Source organism: Branchiostoma belcheri, unplaced genomic scaffold (genome assembly GCF_001625305.1).
Source record: "Branchiostoma belcheri isolate BF01 breed outbred unplaced genomic scaffold, Haploidv18h27 scaffold20, whole genome shotgun sequence".
In the NCBI taxonomy this organism is placed as follows: domain Eukaryota; kingdom Metazoa; phylum Chordata; class Leptocardii; order Amphioxiformes; family Branchiostomatidae; genus Branchiostoma; species Branchiostoma belcheri.
In genome coordinates, this window is record NW_017803491.1 from 1,510,938 (window position 1) to 1,528,543 (window position 17,606).

The 17,606-nt window shown below is 42.6% G+C and overlaps 2 protein-coding genes across 6 annotated transcripts in view; both read right to left on the reverse strand.

Annotated features, from left to right (window-relative positions):
- Positions 1–920, reverse strand: part of LOC109469275 (NHS-like protein 1) — a 2,377-nt gene extending 1,457 nt beyond the window's left edge. Inside the window, exon 1 of one of the 2 annotated variants that reach the window (XM_019767774.1) lies at positions 41–920. In XM_019767774.1, the coding sequence (XP_019623333.1) occupies positions 41–857 (817 nt within the window). In that variant the 5' untranslated portion in view covers positions 858–920. The other variant, XM_019767775.1, reaches the window with a different exon arrangement.
- LOC109469237 (Nance-Horan syndrome protein-like) overlaps positions 745–17,606 on the reverse strand; it is an 80,553-nt gene continuing 63,691 nt past the window's right edge. For all 4 annotated transcript variants that reach the window (XM_019767701.1, XM_019767700.1, XM_019767703.1 and 1 more), the window contains 2 exons: positions 6,081–6,283; positions 745–4,545 (listed from right to left, as the gene is read on the reverse strand). In XM_019767701.1, the coding sequence (XP_019623260.1) occupies positions 2,589–4,545; positions 6,081–6,283 (2,160 nt within the window). In that variant the 3' untranslated portion in view covers positions 745–2,588. The remainder of the gene's footprint in view (positions 4,546–6,080; positions 6,284–17,606) is intronic.

Consider the following 17,606-nt stretch of genomic DNA (forward strand, 5'->3'; position numbering starts at 1 on the left):
CCGACACTGCGTATCGACTCCATCAGTCTCCCACGGGGAGATTCCGAATCAATCAGTCCCGAGAACGATTTCGATCTCGTCTTGTATTCCGGGGAACCGACTTCGTCAGGTGCCTCTGATATTGCGTGCATGGGCTCGCTCGGTGTTCGACTCCTTCCCACCGTGTACCGAGTGACCATGGCATAAGAAGGACTCTTTGGGGTAGAAGAAGCTTTAGGGTTTCTCTTCACCGTCCCAGTTGGGCTGAGTAGGTCGGCGTTGCTGAACAGACCTAAGTCGCTTGTCCTCGAATGGCTGCGAGTGTTTGACATCACTGACTTCAGGTCCTTCATGGTCGCCATCCCGCCTCTCTCTGCTTCGTAGTCATCGGTGAGATCATCTACGCTGCTACACGTGGAGGAGGCGTCGTCCGGTGAACGTTGTCGTGTGAGGATGGGGTTCTTCCTCAGCTTCTCCGCAGCAGACATCCTCGATGACGGGTCCAGCCTCATTCCATTTTTCAGCAGGAGAGCCTTAAAGTCTTCCCTGCTCGTGGAGTTCTTTGGACCAAGCCGAGACTTCGGTCTTGGTGTTGGTTCTGATGCCGCAGGTGTGCTTGGCTTCCTCGTTTCGGTCCTGTTAACTGCCCTCGGAGCTGGTGACGCTGACCTCGCCCTCCGACCTCCGTCCTCTGGGTCCACATGAATTGTCAACCTTTTCTTAGCCTGATGAATCATAGCAAACAGGTCGTCTGTTGTCTTTATCGTCGGGCTTTTGGCTGCCACTTCGTCTGGACCCCTATTGTCAGCCATCCTATGTAAGGTCCCACTATTTCTCACAGCAGAAGGGTGGTCTCCGTTTAACACGGGGGTTTCCATGAAAGTCAGATCCACGTAAGCTTTTCGTTGTTGGGCTCCTGTTTTCCACAACGGTATTGGGTGATCTGGGTGGAGGGCCAGACTCTAGGAGTACCTTTGCAGTGGGGCTCTTGTTCTCAAGGGGCGTTGTTGGTGTTGGTGTTCTAAACGTAGCACTTGTGGGTGTTTTTGGTCTCACATCTGCAGAAGGGGTGGCGACGGTCTGAGGTTTTGGTCTGGTGTCGATCATGAGACTCTTTGGTCGGACGTCCCTCTTGGGCGATGGCTTGGGTGCAGTTGGTGGCTTCTGAAACATTGGTCCCTTTGGTTTGGGGGAGACGGGTGGAGGTTTCTTCGTTGGTGTTCCCTGTTTAGTATCAACAGAAAGTTGGCCAGAGACGGCACTTTCTGGAAAGCTCCTTGGTCTAGCTGGCCTTTCCACTGCTAAGTTGCTCAGTCCTGAGGGAGGTATTGCTGCAGCCAGTGGCTTGGTGGCAACGGGTGGTGGCCTGCGTAGGTCGGGCACAACTGTGGATGTTATTGTTTGTGGAGGAACAGTGACAATCGGGCTGGTTATGACACGTGACACTTTCGGTGGAAGAAGCACGGCATCCAGGTCTGTTTCCATCACGGTGGACTGCGGAGTAGACTGAGGCACGGATGGGGCAGGTTTCATTGGCACTGAAGCGTAGTGCTTGCTACTTGGGTAGGGTACATTGAGGATGGTACCGTTGTGTACTGTAGCATGTGGTGTGTTGTCGACAGTGATGTGTACATGTCCTTTACTTTGTGTTGTCGTTTCCACGGCCGCCTTTGCTACACCACTCTGTGAAACTGGTAATCTTTGTTCATTCTGCTCTTGGGCTGTTTGCTGGTTGGGGTGGGCAGCTGCAACTGGTAGAGCTGACGGTCTAGGTGGGCTAGGCTGCGTGATGGATTTCTCTCCTACCGGTTCAACCGGTGGCCTTTGCTCTTCAGTATTGCTTCTGTTACCAGCTTGGAAATCGTGGAATGTGAATGACTGACGCATGTCAGAGACGTTACTGGCAAACGTTGTGTAGCTCTGGGATGGCGGAACCGTTTGTGCCTCTTCGCCAATGTCAATACTAAAAGTCCTAAAAGAGGTCGTCCTGTCCATCGAGAGGCTGTCGTCTTCGCTGATCTCAGCTTCTGATCTGGATGACGCTCGACTCCTGCTGCTCATGGAACCAAATAGAGGAGTGTGCGACCTACTCCTCATGAACACAGGAGAGTCCTCACCATTAACACTGCTCGCCTCGCTCTGACTCGGCGTAATCTGGCACAGCGAATACATGTTCACGTGCCGCTTTTGATCAGACGTACCAAAGGGTCTTGGGAATGACCTCTCCTCCGTGCTAACGCTGCCCAAACTCTCCCTCCCTGTTGTAGCTGTCTCCTCCTTTCTGCCGTTAACCAACGGGCTATTTGACGAGTTCTCGCCCTTACCGAAGGTAACGCCTTCTCCGTTAGAACTGACTCTTCCCCCAACTGTCTTGTTTCTCTCCCTCTTCTTCTTCCAGAAGCTCTGAATGGCCGACTTGATGTCTTTTGGTTCTGAGGCGGAGGGTTTGATGCCGCCCTTTTCTACAACTGAGGAAGAGCCAGCTCCCTCATCCTTGCCCTCAGAGCTTTTGGCACTGCCGCTGCTTTCGCTACATGTACTTCTTCTTCTCTCGTTTTCTACATGTGTGTCACCGTTTACTTTTTCGTTCTTCTTTTGCCAAAATTCTGTTACAGCAGCTTTAATGTTGGGAGGAGGGGAGGGGGTCTGTTTGGCTTTCCACGGAGATCTCCCTTACTGCTGCCACTGCCTCTGCTTCCCTGACTGCTGGTTCTTGATCTAGATGGGGTACCACGACCGCTGTCGAGTTTGGATATCCCACTTAGATCAGGGCTGGACTTGGATTGTGGTGTGAAAGACAGAGACCTCTGCAGGGTAACAGTTCTCTTTGGTGGAGGTGGAGGCGTTTTCTTTTTACGATCCAAAGTGCTTGTGCACGACTTTGATTCCGTCGGTATGTGAATCACAGTTTCGGTGCTGAAGTATGAAGCCCTATTGGGGAGGGTGTTGTACCCATCGTGATATGAACTCCTATTGGAGGTTGTATAACCAGCCATCATTTCATCATACATGCCTTCGGTGAATCCACTCCCATCATATGTAAGCTGGCGCTTCACTCTAGAACTTGGGTGGGCTGAATCGAGGCTTGATTCAAATGTCTTGAGACCTGAATCAAGATGGAAAGACGTGTAATAACCATCTTGGTCGACAGAGTACACAGACGAGTCATCCTTAGAAGAGTTCACACTATGTCTGTCACTCATGTCTACGTCCCTCCAGCTCCACCCAAAACCTGTCGTGTCGTTAGACGATTGTGACTGGGAACGGTTCTTAGCATCCTCCGTCACCGCTCGCAGCCAAGACTCAGAATCCATGGCAGTAAAGTCTGCTTGAACCTCCTGTGATGGCGTTATGACCGACCTGGTTGTTGTTGAACTTGAATAACCGGACTGATTCTGCAGGGTACTATCAGAGAAGTCTCTAAGGGTGCCCTGAGAGCTCAGGGTGTCCGTGTTGTAGCTTGTCGTTTGTCTGCTCTCATCTCCGAACATGGCAGACGAGAGGGAGTCAGTCTCGTGGTGATCGTTAACAGAGAGAGCTGAGTCACTGGCAGAGTGACAGTTCTGTAGGTTGGATTTACCGGTTTGTGAGTCTTTGAATGTTGTGGTGTTGTGGATTTCGACAGGCACTTGGATCTCGTGTTGTCCGCGGAGGATCGTGTCGGAAGTCATTGAGTGGCGCGCACTGCTCGTACCGCTCCAGTTACCAGACGACGAGCGGTTTTCCTCCTTTGTCTGCTCATTCTTTCTGTTCCTCATCTGAACCACGGCATGGGCAATGGGCGAACCAAAGATGGGGGACGGAGTAAGTGTACTGCTGTCTGACAGGTAAACTTGCTCTGTATTCTTGTTGTGGATGGAGACGGTTGTGGCTGACATAGTGAGGGCAGCATTCGATAGCTGTGAGCTGCTGACACCAGGGATGTTTGTGCTGACTTCTACTTGTTTCAGCTCTGTGGGTTCGATCTCCAGGGAGCGAGGACGCGTGGCCGATGAAGCAACCCACGGCTGGCTCTTCCTCAGAACAGTGTTATCAGCCTTGAGCGGTGGTATGCCACCGTTTGGACGCTGGGTTGCGGAGAGTGGCGAAGAAGCAAATGAACTTTCCGCCGAGGACTCTCCGTTCTCCGTGGCTGTTTGTATATCCCTCTGCGAGGGTTTTGTCCCGGGCTGTACACCCTCTCCTGTATCTGTTTGCGTCATCTCGTCGACTTGAGGCACTTTTAGCAGCTCGGGTGGGAGATGAATCTGTGCGATCGTCTTGGACCGATTTGATCGCGTCCTCCTGCGAGAACGGTGATGCGAATCCCGTTCCAGACTTCGGTTTCTTCGCTCGGGCGAGCTGGGGATCTCTGTGCCCGTCTCATCCATGGAGGAGATGGTATCGTTGAGATACATGGACCGGTTGCTGCGCTGGCTCTTCTGCCTGACCAGACTCAGCTCTTTCTTGATATTCTCGGGCACGCCCGTGACGGTCTGCCTCCGTCGTCTCCGCTCACTGCTGCTGCGCTTCTTCTTCCGCCTCCGAGTCTCCGGACTGGTCTGGTGAATCAGCGACCGGCGATACCTGCAGGAAAGGAGAGAATGTAATTCTGAACCTGGACACAGATGATGAGCCTACAACACTCATTATCTTTACAGCAAAGCATTACTTCGGGTTGAGCCCGGGGAATGTAATCTGTTCAACATTCCTGTATTACTGTCGTTAGTATTCTGTACACAACATCAAATCAACACGGAGGTGGACTGAACACAAAATTGTCTGTTTTGCATGGTGAAATGTTGACATCAACGCAGAGATGTTTGTTGAATTTGCATCACCACATCAATCATGGACAAGTGAGTGGCAACTGCAATAGCAATGCAATAATTTCAAAACAGCTATAACAGGGCTCTACATCTTCTTCCCTGTGATCCGGTAATCTCTCCTAAAAACAATTATTGTTCATTTCATCTTTGTCAGGGCCTTTCAATCACTGGCCGGAAATCGATAGCCATCCTTGTTCCAAACGGCCTCCGACTTGCTTTCTGCTCACCAAGCCAATAAATTTGTCACGGAACAAAAGACGGCCAAAATGAAGAAAATTGAAAACCATAGGAAGCATCCGTCACTGTACAATGTCACGGACACTTCCTACATGGCCATGCAATTATCGCTTTTCTAGTGCAGTATGTTTTCACTGATTTTTAATGTCTCGGAATGCAATTAAGGTTGGATTGGATAACAATGGCCTCCATTTTCTGCCAGAATGAGCTGTTGATGCATAATCATTGAAAGAGTAATTAGCTAGGAGACAAGGGCAGCACCCTCTATTCTTGACAAATGATTGGAATGCTGTTGCATTTTTGCAAAGATAAATTATTTGACTAGTATTAGAGTGCTGTTGCATTTTTAAAAAGATAAAATCGTCTGCAAATTTCAATCACTTGGAGTGACTTGAAGAATTATTTTTTCAGTCATCTACCCTGTTTGTGTATTCAAGAAATAGGATTCTGCTAGCTTGATGGATTTTGTTTCCTAACATGCATAATATTGCTGCTGAATTACATATTACATAAACCTTTGCATCTCTGAACTATTACAATTTTGTCTACCATACACCGGTAATTTGTCTACAATTCTTTGTGTCCCATCATTTGCCAGTATAATTGTTATATATTCATAGTGTTTTGTAATATACCAATAATGTGTTTTGTGTATATACAATGCTATTTTAGCCTTTCTTTCTGGTGATAACTTTTAGACTTCAATGGGATACAATCTGAACAAAATCGATAGATGGAACAATGGAGTCCTTAAATTGGACCACGGAGTGTGGTAAATAATCTATCTAGCTTTGATATTGGAACCCATTATCTAACCAAGGCATCTACAAATCACAAGAATGTAGCAGGCTAGGAATTTGGAAAAGGTGTGTTCATTTGTCATAGATCCCAAGTCTGTCTGCCACCCTTTAATAAGGCTGCTTATCCAAAACAACTGATGTAATGACAGTTATATGGTTATGGTTATACAGCGGATCTATATAGTATTATAGTATGGATAGTATTATATAAGTCAGATTCGTAACTCTCTTTACATGATAAAGTCTAGCACCTTACCTGGACATGCGGTCAAACACGGACCCCGATACATCTACGGGAACGACAGCGGAAGGGACAGCGTTTTTGCGGAGAGCCTCTTCCGGTGTGGGGAGGGGTTGGTTGGGCTGGTTGGTCTGGATGTCCAGCGTGTTCAGCCGGTATTCCCCAGACTTCGGCCGCGGCCGCGTCGGGACCCGCTGCAACTCCTGCCATTTCCGCTCCTGCAGGACAACAAGACAAACAAACACTGGTTAGAGACCGTAAACAACAATAACCTTCGGTTCCATTGCACTGCAATATGTAACGTACCTTACCATGGTGGAAAAAGACTGTCTCGCAGACTAACTACATTAACATCATTCTTATTTTGCCCTTGTGCTAACAAAATAAGGGTATTCTCAAGGTAACAGTTGTAATACAATATCAATACATAGAAATTCAATTAGAATTGATATGGTGTACACAGAGACCTTTAATATGACAGTATACACAATATATGTACAACCAAGGACATTATGCTGCAACAGACAGAATTACAAAATATACACAGGCAATTGCAACATATCTGCTTCAGATGTGAAACCTGCAACAGACCATTAACAAACCATTTAATTCCTGAAATCTGAAAGATTGACAATACAGCCAGATACCATATCACAGATGTTGTCAGATCAATACATTGTATTGACAAAACAGTACGTTTATGAAATGGATATACAGGCAACAGTACGCATGGTTAATATCCTTAATTGTGGGTATACCATATCAGCTAGTCCTCTCCCAGTGCTGTATCGATCGATGGCTCGCAGCATCTATTGTGGCATTTTCATTCCCCACACATGCGGCCATGTATAAATTCAGGGCCAGCCCTGTGCCCACATTGTCATGGATTTGTGCACCTATTCAGAGGATATGGAGGGGAGTTTGTGATCCCTGTTTGCAAACAGATTTCAACGTGTTTGGGGATTTTGTGAAGCAATTCAATCCAGCTTTTGCAGAAATAATACAGCCTTGATAAGCTTCTTTTCTAGGATTTCAACAAATTCTATGAGGAGTGGCGATAACATTATACCTAGGGGATTCTAGCTTCAGTAAAACCCCATGCACACCCTCTGTCAAAGGTTGTAACAGGTGGGATTGGGCCAGCTGATGTCAGTTTACTGTTTCCTAACACTTCAAAATAAGCATTTTGCCTATTACTTAGTGTCAGAAGGATAGTTGTACCACCAACCTGTGCATGCCCAACACAATGTACAGTATTATAATACCAGTAAAATCTTGTCCATGACAGACATATACTATAGTATTGTGCAAGCAATACTCAGCAACTATTATACATGATACTAGCAACATTGCATCAAAATGACCAATTTTATAAGATAGTCTGTCTGATTGCCTGCTTTTTTGATTCCCAGAATTGAATTCTCACTCTCAGACACAGCATGTCACATTCACAAATTTCATAGACCAAAGAAAATGTCACAGTGCACTAACAAGTGAGTTTGACATTTTAAATGATTTGCGGGTACATCCATTTAACTTGACACCTGATATGGTTGAGGATAACATACTTTATTACCTCCACGAAAAGAGGTTTTGTTTTTGGTGTGTCTGTCTGAATGTTTGCTTGTGTTTCCGTAGGTTTTAGATAATATAGCTTTATCCTGAAAGGGTGGATAGGAAGTGTGTATATATTTTACATGCAGGCCTTGAACTCAGCTTTCTACAACAATCAATATAAGGTCCAATTTCTAGGCAGAAATTACAGACAATAAATTTGATCTATAACAATCTTTCACAAACAACTTTCCATAAGAGATTTGGAAATTCATCTCCACAATTTGGTCATGTTACAATAATTATAGGAAAGCTATCATCTTTATCACATGGTCGATATGGGATATAAGTATAGGAATTGAAGATATGTTAATATATCAACGGGCACACTTCAAATTTAAATCTAAAACCAAAAAATTGGTAGCTATTTCCCATGATAAAACCAAATGTGGTTCAATACATCAAATATGTATTATAATCAGAAAGAAAGGACGAAATGTAATAGCCACATCACAAAATGTGAAGACATTACTCAATACGGCAAGGCTTACATTTCAGCTATGTTACGGAAAAAGGTTCTCATTGTCAAAAGTGTAAGTAGCATAGACCACATAATGTACATACAATGCCAGAATGTTCAAGTATGGGAGGGTATTCACCAGAAATGACATTACAAACTCTATTCCCAGCCTATTTCTCTGCAACATATGAATACTAAACACAACTGAATTACTGTAGAAATTGCATTAGCGCCATATGCACTGGCAAAATACTACCCCTGACTCTGTCCCAGTGGGACAGCATAATGAAATGTGCGCAGCTTACACTATCAGCAAAACAAGTTATCACAGCAAATTCTGCCGCAGCTTGCAATTTCTCTAAAAGCCTAATGATTGATAAGTGCAAGCTGTAAGTTCTGGATTAAAAGCCGTTATCATAAACATTATTACATAGTCATGATTCTAGCAAGATGAAAATTTCCAAATGCAATTTAACACCTTTGTACATCTTTTACCTGTCCTTTTGAAGGGTCTAGATGGGGAACTTTCATCTACTAGATCTGAATCACCCCTATGTCCTTGGGTATCAATGTCAAGTTCATGTGAAGCCAGTAAAACATTGCAGAAGCACCCCCTTGGGACCCCAATCAAAACTGCAATCACTCCCTTCAGTAGAAAGAGCAATCTTGCGCTACAATTCCCCAAAGTAGTTACTGTGTATATACATGTACATTTACAACAGCAGATTAAGCATGGGGAAGACGGGTCAAAAACTGCTGTTTGGCAATATGTTATACTTGACACATTGTGCAAATGAATAAGACTAAAACTGGACCTATGGTATGGCACATTAGTTTTACACCCTTCTAGGTGCAACATCTTATTTCTTCCTCCTCCTTGGAGATTACTGGGAGAGTAATACCTACTCCAGGAGAGACAGCCTGATCTTGTAGCAGTTTTACTGCTTGGGTGGCAAAGTGGCCATAACCAGGAGCTATCATATCAATCTGGAGAAAATCAATGACTGTGGCAAGTTTCAGGGGGAGTGTGAAGATTAGGCTAGGGCTAGGTGGCATCAGACTTCTTTCTGGGTTGCATAGACTACCTATTGTAGCAATTGTCAAATTGGGTAGACAGTTAAACCTGTTCAAGTGACCACCTACTACATGGCCAATGTGACCATTTTTTTGGTGGTCCCTTAAATAATTTAATTTTTTCCCAATTCCAATTGATACAAGCCTGTCTATTGTGAACACCTGTCTACCAGATTTTATGGGTCCTCTAATTCAGTGGTGTAATTTTTCCTTTCTAACACTTTCTGGCTAGCTTCTCTGGTACTAGTAAATACATATCAGTTGAAGTCATGCCAAAATCTGAGATACATAAGATATCTGCCCTGTGACTTTATCACAAAAATTTTCTACTCCCCTCTAAGACTCTGAAATGGAACAGTCCAAGACTTCCAGGAGATAACATCACATGACTAGGATGAAATGGACATGTTCGTTCCATGGTAAACTGGATAAGGATAACATACGATATTGATCACTTAGCCAATCAATTGCTGATAACCACTCAACTGGAGTCCAAACAGATTGACTCATCTATTAAGCAATTAATTACCACTATTGTAAAACCATTACCACTCAAGCTGAAAGAGAGGTTTTAGCAAGGGTCAAGGCACATAATATTAATGTATCTACATGCCATCATGCAAATCTGTAGTGAATATATAAGGCACAATCACACTCAGATTTCATGTTAAAGAATGAAGTAAACCTAGCACCATATTTGCAACAATGACTTGTCATGTACTGTAGATATTGTACATATATGTATAAGGCTATCGACATGTACCAATCTCATTTTATGGGCTCAAACATTATTGGCCAGAAAACCCAATTTCCCAAATCCTATTTTGGAAGTACTTAACAATATGGACACAATCAATCCTGGGTCAGGCTATGCTCTATTTCTAAGATACAATCAGTAAAAGGTCAATCCATTTCTTAAGACAGTACTGTAGGTTATAAATGTCCTTAACTATACTGGTTCAGGTTTTCTGTATCTCATACCAATGAAATTGATAAAATTAACCTGCATGTACTTTAGAGCATAGCATAACAGTATATTGGAATATGAGATAATAAAAGATGGACCAGGAAGCATTATGACGGGTTGAAAAATAAGAATTGATGTTAACATCTACAGAGTGAGAAAAACACAACTGCAAGAAAACAAAATTGACAAACAGCAACAAGAGAATACAGAAGAAATTGATCACAGTTAGTGAGCTGCAACAACATTTTACACATCCCATTCACACATTTTTATCTGAGATATTTGTAACATTTGTAAACATGGTCAGCACAACAAACATTTGGTAAAGCTATAGCTAGAAAACAGCTACATCATGCAATAAAAACCTGAAAAGACTCACCTGTGCATGATACAACATGGGAGTTACTATGCCTTCAACTGATCGCACAGTGATGAACACCATAATGTACACTCTCAAATAGATACAACCTTCTATATGAACACAAGATATGCATGCACCAACTCTCAACTGCACATGCACACAAAGCACCCAGCTTTTTCAATCCCTCAAAATTTCGCGGATATCACAAATCTTACCAAAAGGTGGTACAAAATCAGCGGCATGATTCCACTGGAACAAGGAAAACAGCAAATGTCCGACCATTTATGGCACGCGCCAACCGAACAGTGGGGTCTTCGGGGAACACATTTGGTTAGTCTGGTTATCTGATGACAGCTACCAACAGGTGCACTGAAAACACTTGTGCCTCAACATTAGACACATTACCCTAAGCACCGGGCTGCCTTTGTAAAAGGCCATATAAGACAGCCATTTCTAACTTCTTGTGTCGTCTTATGGACTAGGGAACACCTTTGCGGGGTGGATGGGAGGCCTGGTAGGGAGAGAGAGGGCAGGGGTGGGAGTTGTGCTGCAAGTTTTGCGTGCCTAAACTGGATAGCAGACACCAGGTCACATACTCTGATGGGGGATGTCAAGTGAAGTCAACAGAGCTGTTATCATCTATGATAATGACTGAATCCTGACACTTACTTATCTTGAATTTTTCAACAAATTTTAATCAATCAGTGCAATATCTTTCCAGACATTCTGCAAATATAAATACTAGGAGTGTGTAATGACGAGTAACCCAGAGTGAAGAATTTGTTCTTACTTACACGCGAATTCGACACATACACTTGAAGATCCCTGGTCACATAAGTCACATAAGTGAAAGATCCTGCATAACAACTGACGGCCGATTTCACCACCACAGCAAACCCTTCCTCTGGAACAAGGGTATAGCTGTCTTTGCCCATGTAAATGGAGTTGTCACCTAATCTTGATCTAATGCCTTCAAACTATGAACCATTGAACAAGTGATAAGTATGTTGTTGAACATGTGAATCTCCAAAATGTCAGACCACATGAATGCTATCCATCTATCTTCAAGCATTTTTATATCCGAGTACGGAAGTATTATTTTGGGTAGCTGAGCTGTGGATTTCCATATCTGTTTGTCTGAGCAGAGTGGGTTGACAGCACATGGGTGGTTGTGGCAAGATTGACAGGCAGAATGAAAGGAGGTCTAAGTTCTCAGAATCTGGCCAGGGAGCCAGCAAAAATTATTGGTTGACCTGGGGGAATTCAGGAAGCCAAAAATTGCATATTTTCAGAAGTCTGCAATCTTTGATTTTTTGTTAGATTTGCACCTGACTTTGACCTGTGATAAAATGTAGTTGGAGAATGTCTAGTGCATGTACACGTAAAGTATACTTCAGTTATCTCATGTGCCAAAAGTCCACAATCAAGGCCAATAGCGGATCAAGTACATTCTGAAATTTCTTTCCTCGTAAACTTTCAAAGGCAAACGGTCGAACATTAGGAGAGAGTTTTACTGCAGCTAATATCTCCACGGCAGTAACAGGTGTAATAAACGGCGTAAAGTCGGCCATCATCAGTTACAATTAACTGTTCCACTGAGGTTCATCGATGTGATCACAAGTTGTAAAGAGATAAAACGTCAGCATTGATGCTACTGTTACTGCCTGCCTGCCATACACTGTGATACAGACACCTCTTCTGTGTTTATCACATACTGCTGGTGCTACAAAGGCTTTCATAGCCTACTTTAAAGTCAAGTCACACAATACAGAGTGCAGCAAAGACTATAAGTATAACACTTGACTCGATGGTGTAATTTTCCATTAATTCTGTTATACATATAACGTAGCCTGTGGAATATTTTTCAGTAGTGAAACCTATCAAGAAAGGAAAAGTATTGGCATGAAAGCAGTAAAGCAATGTCAGATTTCTTCTTTTGCGTTTGAAGGAGCTTAACTGTTCCTGCATTAAAAGTTGCTACAATGTGTCAATGTCTGCATGAAACGTTCTGCAGAAGCTTTATGAGTTATAGTGGGCACTAACGCCTGTCAATAGGGTGGCTTTATCAAAGGGCAAAGTTACCTCACACATCATCAAAGTTATGGGCCGATTTTACGTGTCAAAAACACCTCATTGATAGACTATAGGTACAAAAGGTAACGTGGTGTTCTTGAATAATAATTGCCTTCTTAAGTTTGACATTTAGAGTGATGAATTATGCATCATATATTCCTGGATCTTGCATGATTTTTCAAGTTGCCCACATCAAAAAGCAAAGGTGGTTAAAGTAATTTGTTTTCTATGCCGAGATGAAGACAAAATTAAAGCAAAATGATAGATAAGTAAAATATAGCATTGCATAAAGCAACTTAGACAATCATGGGGGAGGATAATAAAAAAATACTGGAGGTTATTTTGAGAGCTGTCCTTTGATGAGGAAATACAGTTGGTTTCTTTTTTTCAAGCCCTGTATCTTTATATCTATCTGCACGAAGTTAAATGCATTTATAGTATCATGGCATAAAGCCAACATACACTAAATTGTAGGCTATCAATTATTCAAAGAGTTACACAGATACAGCCTTGACTGGATGGATGACTTGTAGCTTGACCTGAGCAGCTGCAGTCATAAATGCTTTTGACACTGTCCCTGATTTTTGGCAGTAAACTTTATCACAAACGGACATGCATTATGCATGAATCATTTTGCACCATTTAAGCTCAGACAACCTTGAAAACAGGCATTTCACAAAGACGTAACAATGTGACCACCTTGCAAGTATCAAGTACAAGATTTTCGTATATGAACAGTCCTACCTCAACAATTAGCAATGTCTGATTGTAATAGGCTATCATAGATTTACTCGTATACTAGCCCTTATTGTTTAATATTATAATAAGTATCCCGCATGCACATACTACCTACCTACCTAGTCCCATGACCGACACTAGTCATGTACTTGAGTCGTAGACTAAATTTATACTTCAACTGAAGCTAGCAATTCTTACTTCCTAGACAGACAATAAAAGAAACCTGAACCCACCCCAAACCTGGCCTCTAAGTACTGTCCCAACACGTCATGGTGCTCCCAAAACCAGCTACGCAGAGCTCGGCAGACAGCAATGACACGATAGCGTCCTTTTCTATGAGTTCTCATCTCGCATACTTGCCACATCAGTGGAAACTGGTGTTGAGCAGAGAATCTTAGAGCTGAAAAATCTGCAGAGCTCCAGACAGACAGACCTAGCTGGTATTCTCCTGACCTGCACCTACCAGAAGATGGCATTGTTCTGTTTCTTTGTCCCAGGGCGGCCTGCCTTTCTCCAAACCTTGACCCAGCTCGGCGCACTTTTCCATGACAAAAGTTCTGCCACAATGATTTCTGGGCGCCTACAAACCCGTGAAAGGACCAGCGAGAACCAAGCACCGTGGAAAATTGCGTCAGCCTCCATATCACACGGCCTCTGCCTCCCCGAAAACCATTGTTACCAGGGCGATGTTATCCTTTATTATAATAGTTACCATAGAAACCGATGCTGTTCTTTTTCAAATCAAACTTCACAGACAGGCTTACCACCACGTGGGGCTGATAACTTTGCTCAAAAGGCAGAACTATTCTTTTTGTCTAACAATGACCTTTTATTGTAATTTCATGCCTTATGCCATAGCAACCTTAGCTGCATCGAAGGTAGAAAATCAAAATGAAAGTGTGAGACACCAAACAGATCAGATCGATTAAACAATCCTTATCTTGAGTATGAGGAGCTTTATCCTTACAAATCAATTCTTACCGGTTTCAAAGGTCTTTCTATTGTGATTGAGTTTAATAGTATTCGTTGAGCTTTCCATAAAAAGATAGAACTAATGGTGCAGCACAGCCATGTTCATAAAACTGCACCATCATAAAACTTCTAATGCCAGGTGTTGGCTCATATTTTCATGGATATCTCTTGTGAAATATGTAAGCCCTGCTTTTGTGTAGCCTTTTAGATTTATTACACCTGATAATATCACAAACGTTTACAAAGATCCCTATTACCATGTCTTCACTTTAAAAGGCCCAGGTCACAGGTCCCAACTTCTTGTCTATCCATCTCTTTGCTCTTAACTGTTATTACGGGACCACCTGTTCCTTTGGCATAAATTTCACACACTGTCTGAACAGATTTCCTTTGTCATCAACCTTTGCTTTAGCAAGCAACAACTCTGCTTCTGTTGCAAAACTCTTACTCCCAAACAAACTGCTTATTGCACATAGCCCAAGGGGAGCTGCCAAGGGATACTTATTGATGAAACTTTATAGATTCTAGTAAGTAGGTCAACTCAATATTCTGAAGCTGGTGTACAAATAATAAATCAGATCTAAATCAGACAAGTAGAATATTGGTTAGATCCAGCAAAGAGCATTCAATTTGTCTTTCGGACCAATATATTCCATATGCTCCTTCTGTTTAATCCATATTATTCATCCACTACTTTTCATACAGTATGGCTTTCAAAATATCTATTCCCTACCACCCCCACAGTTTAAATGGAACAGCCGTATGACTTCTTCCAAGCGTAGATGTCATCCAGGATTGAATAAACCAAAGCTTGTGTGAAATTAGTCTGCTCGGTGACCCTCAGGTCTACCTTCCAGCCTTCGTGCTCTTTTCCACTTTCATAACAGCTTTTTCCTTCAGGTTGTCAGATTTGGTAAGACCTGTGCTCTGATCCGCGGCAGATGTCACATTACTTTAGTTCATTTCCATCCAACAACGCACGGTGGATTCAGACCATATTTTCCTTGACTACCCACTATTGGATCCAAACACACATTTCCATTAGTTACAGCAAGCATCAGCAAGAAAGGGGGCAAACTGTTTAGTCGCTTTAAGCCACCATTCTACCACAAAAGACCGTTTCTCGAAAACTCACGTTGACATGAAAAGCCTTGCGGCCGACCATTCTTCACGAAACAGGATTACTGATGGACTTTACAAAGCGTGTGTGTCTTGGAAGTGTTGAAGAATACCAATAGTAGACTTAAAAGACGGGAATCTTAAGACTCTACTGCCACAAGAATAGTTAAGTTGTTTCACGCGTTTCGAAACCACAACAGTATATAAATGGATTGCGCACCTAGTCAAACTGCAAGTGCAACCTGTTTTTTTTCATCTACGTATTGTTGAGTGTTTCTAATGATAAAGAATTACGGAGAATAGTGAATTTGTTTCAACTTCCTTCATGCCTTTTGAAAACACCAACGCATAAAATTAATATGGATTGGGCACTCAAAGTCAAACTGTTACCTGTGTTTTGTTCAGTGTATATATTGTTTAACTTAAGAATTATTTATCTGTCTAAATGTCTATAACTGTTAGGAATTTACATTACTTAGGAGTATGCTGGTCATAAAATGGTATCCCTAGGTTCGTGACCTTTTGTTGTTCTGTCATAAAGAGAGAGAAATGACAATAGACCGGCAGCCATGCAAAATGCGATATTTGCAGGCAATCTCGCCGAAATGTACCGTGACTAGCCATAAGCTGTCAAGTGCCTTGTGGAGGGTATTTATGGTCTACTTCTTTCATCAGAGCCAGTGGGGTAAAACCTGCATCGGTGGTAAATCAGGTAATGGGCTTAGAGTCTCCAAGTACCCTAGACAGGAGGATTTTGTCTTGTAAGTCTCCATTTGTGAATCTTTCATGTGTTATGTCTTCTTTGTGTTACTGGTAAAACGTGTCATACATTTTGAAACGATCACTGCAACTTGGAATAATCGTTTGACAATTACTGTAATATTCATAGCTTTGGGTCTCTTTTGTATGGTGAGGTAACATTCGTGAAACAAAATAAGTCCACACCACATTCCTGCTTAAAATCAAGAGATTTTGTGCTTGTATAAATGTTTACCTCAGTAAGTTACTGGAGGTAATGTTTTCAGTGTATTTACTCGTGTTTTCAGTGTATTTAGTTGTGTTTCCATAGTTGCTACATCTACAGGTACTTCAATGGGGTTACTAATGGGAAGTTAGGTCAAAGGTCCCAGAAAAGGTTACCTTGTTTCCTGTCTTCAATTTCTTGCTATATGCATGTATGTTGCATTATACTAGTCAGTAGGAAAATGCATGATTTAGTGGGAAATCCACAATAATGAATAAAACAGGATATTTAAAAAAAATCAAAATGGCTGCCAGGCGCCAACTCTAATGACACTGTAAATTTATAGTTAATTATACAATGTTTCCTGAAATACATGTCTCAAAAATAAGTCTCCGAGGGCAGGTAAAGGGTTATAACGTTACTATGTCAGAGTCTGGTAGCAGCAGACAGATTAATGGAGGAAGAGGGAATTCATTAGTACCGAAGTTCATCCTTCTTTGCCATTAACCCATTATCCCAGTCTGGCTTGCAGCACTACAGAGCTACATCACCCCAGGGTCATGCTTCACAAGTCCATGTTACATGACTACGCCAACCCATCACCATCAGCCATTAGCAGACCTGCAGATCTGGTCAATTTCCCACTTCCCGCAACCTCGTCACCTGAACTTGACCTAGCCATAAATACCCAAGGTCAAACCTTGAGTCAGCAAATACTGGTACTCCTGGGTCTCTTAATCATACACGGGTATGGTGTAGACTTCAAAACAACTACACAATGCAAGTACTTCATTTCTTGATATTGTAATCTTGTCTATGGTCTAATGTTCTAGTATGTATCATCATCGTAGGCATTCTTTGAAAACTCGAATCATGGCGATACCGTCTGGTACTGTCATATGCTGCATCAATGTTTAATATGGGGATCCACTGACATTCATAGAAAAGTCAAGTTCAGAAGCCCAGACATGCACGAAAGACAGTTGTCCTCTGGCTGACAAGGCAAGTACATGTACATAATGCTTTGTCAGGAGATCTTATGTGACTTATGATGAAGGTCACTGTTCTAAATAGAGATACATGTACTAGAAACGCATTGACAGGGTGAAATGAAGCTTTAACATATTGGTGATAATGGCTTGTGTAACACATAGAATTCACTACACTAGATGAAGAGTTGTGAAGAACTACTAAAAGTT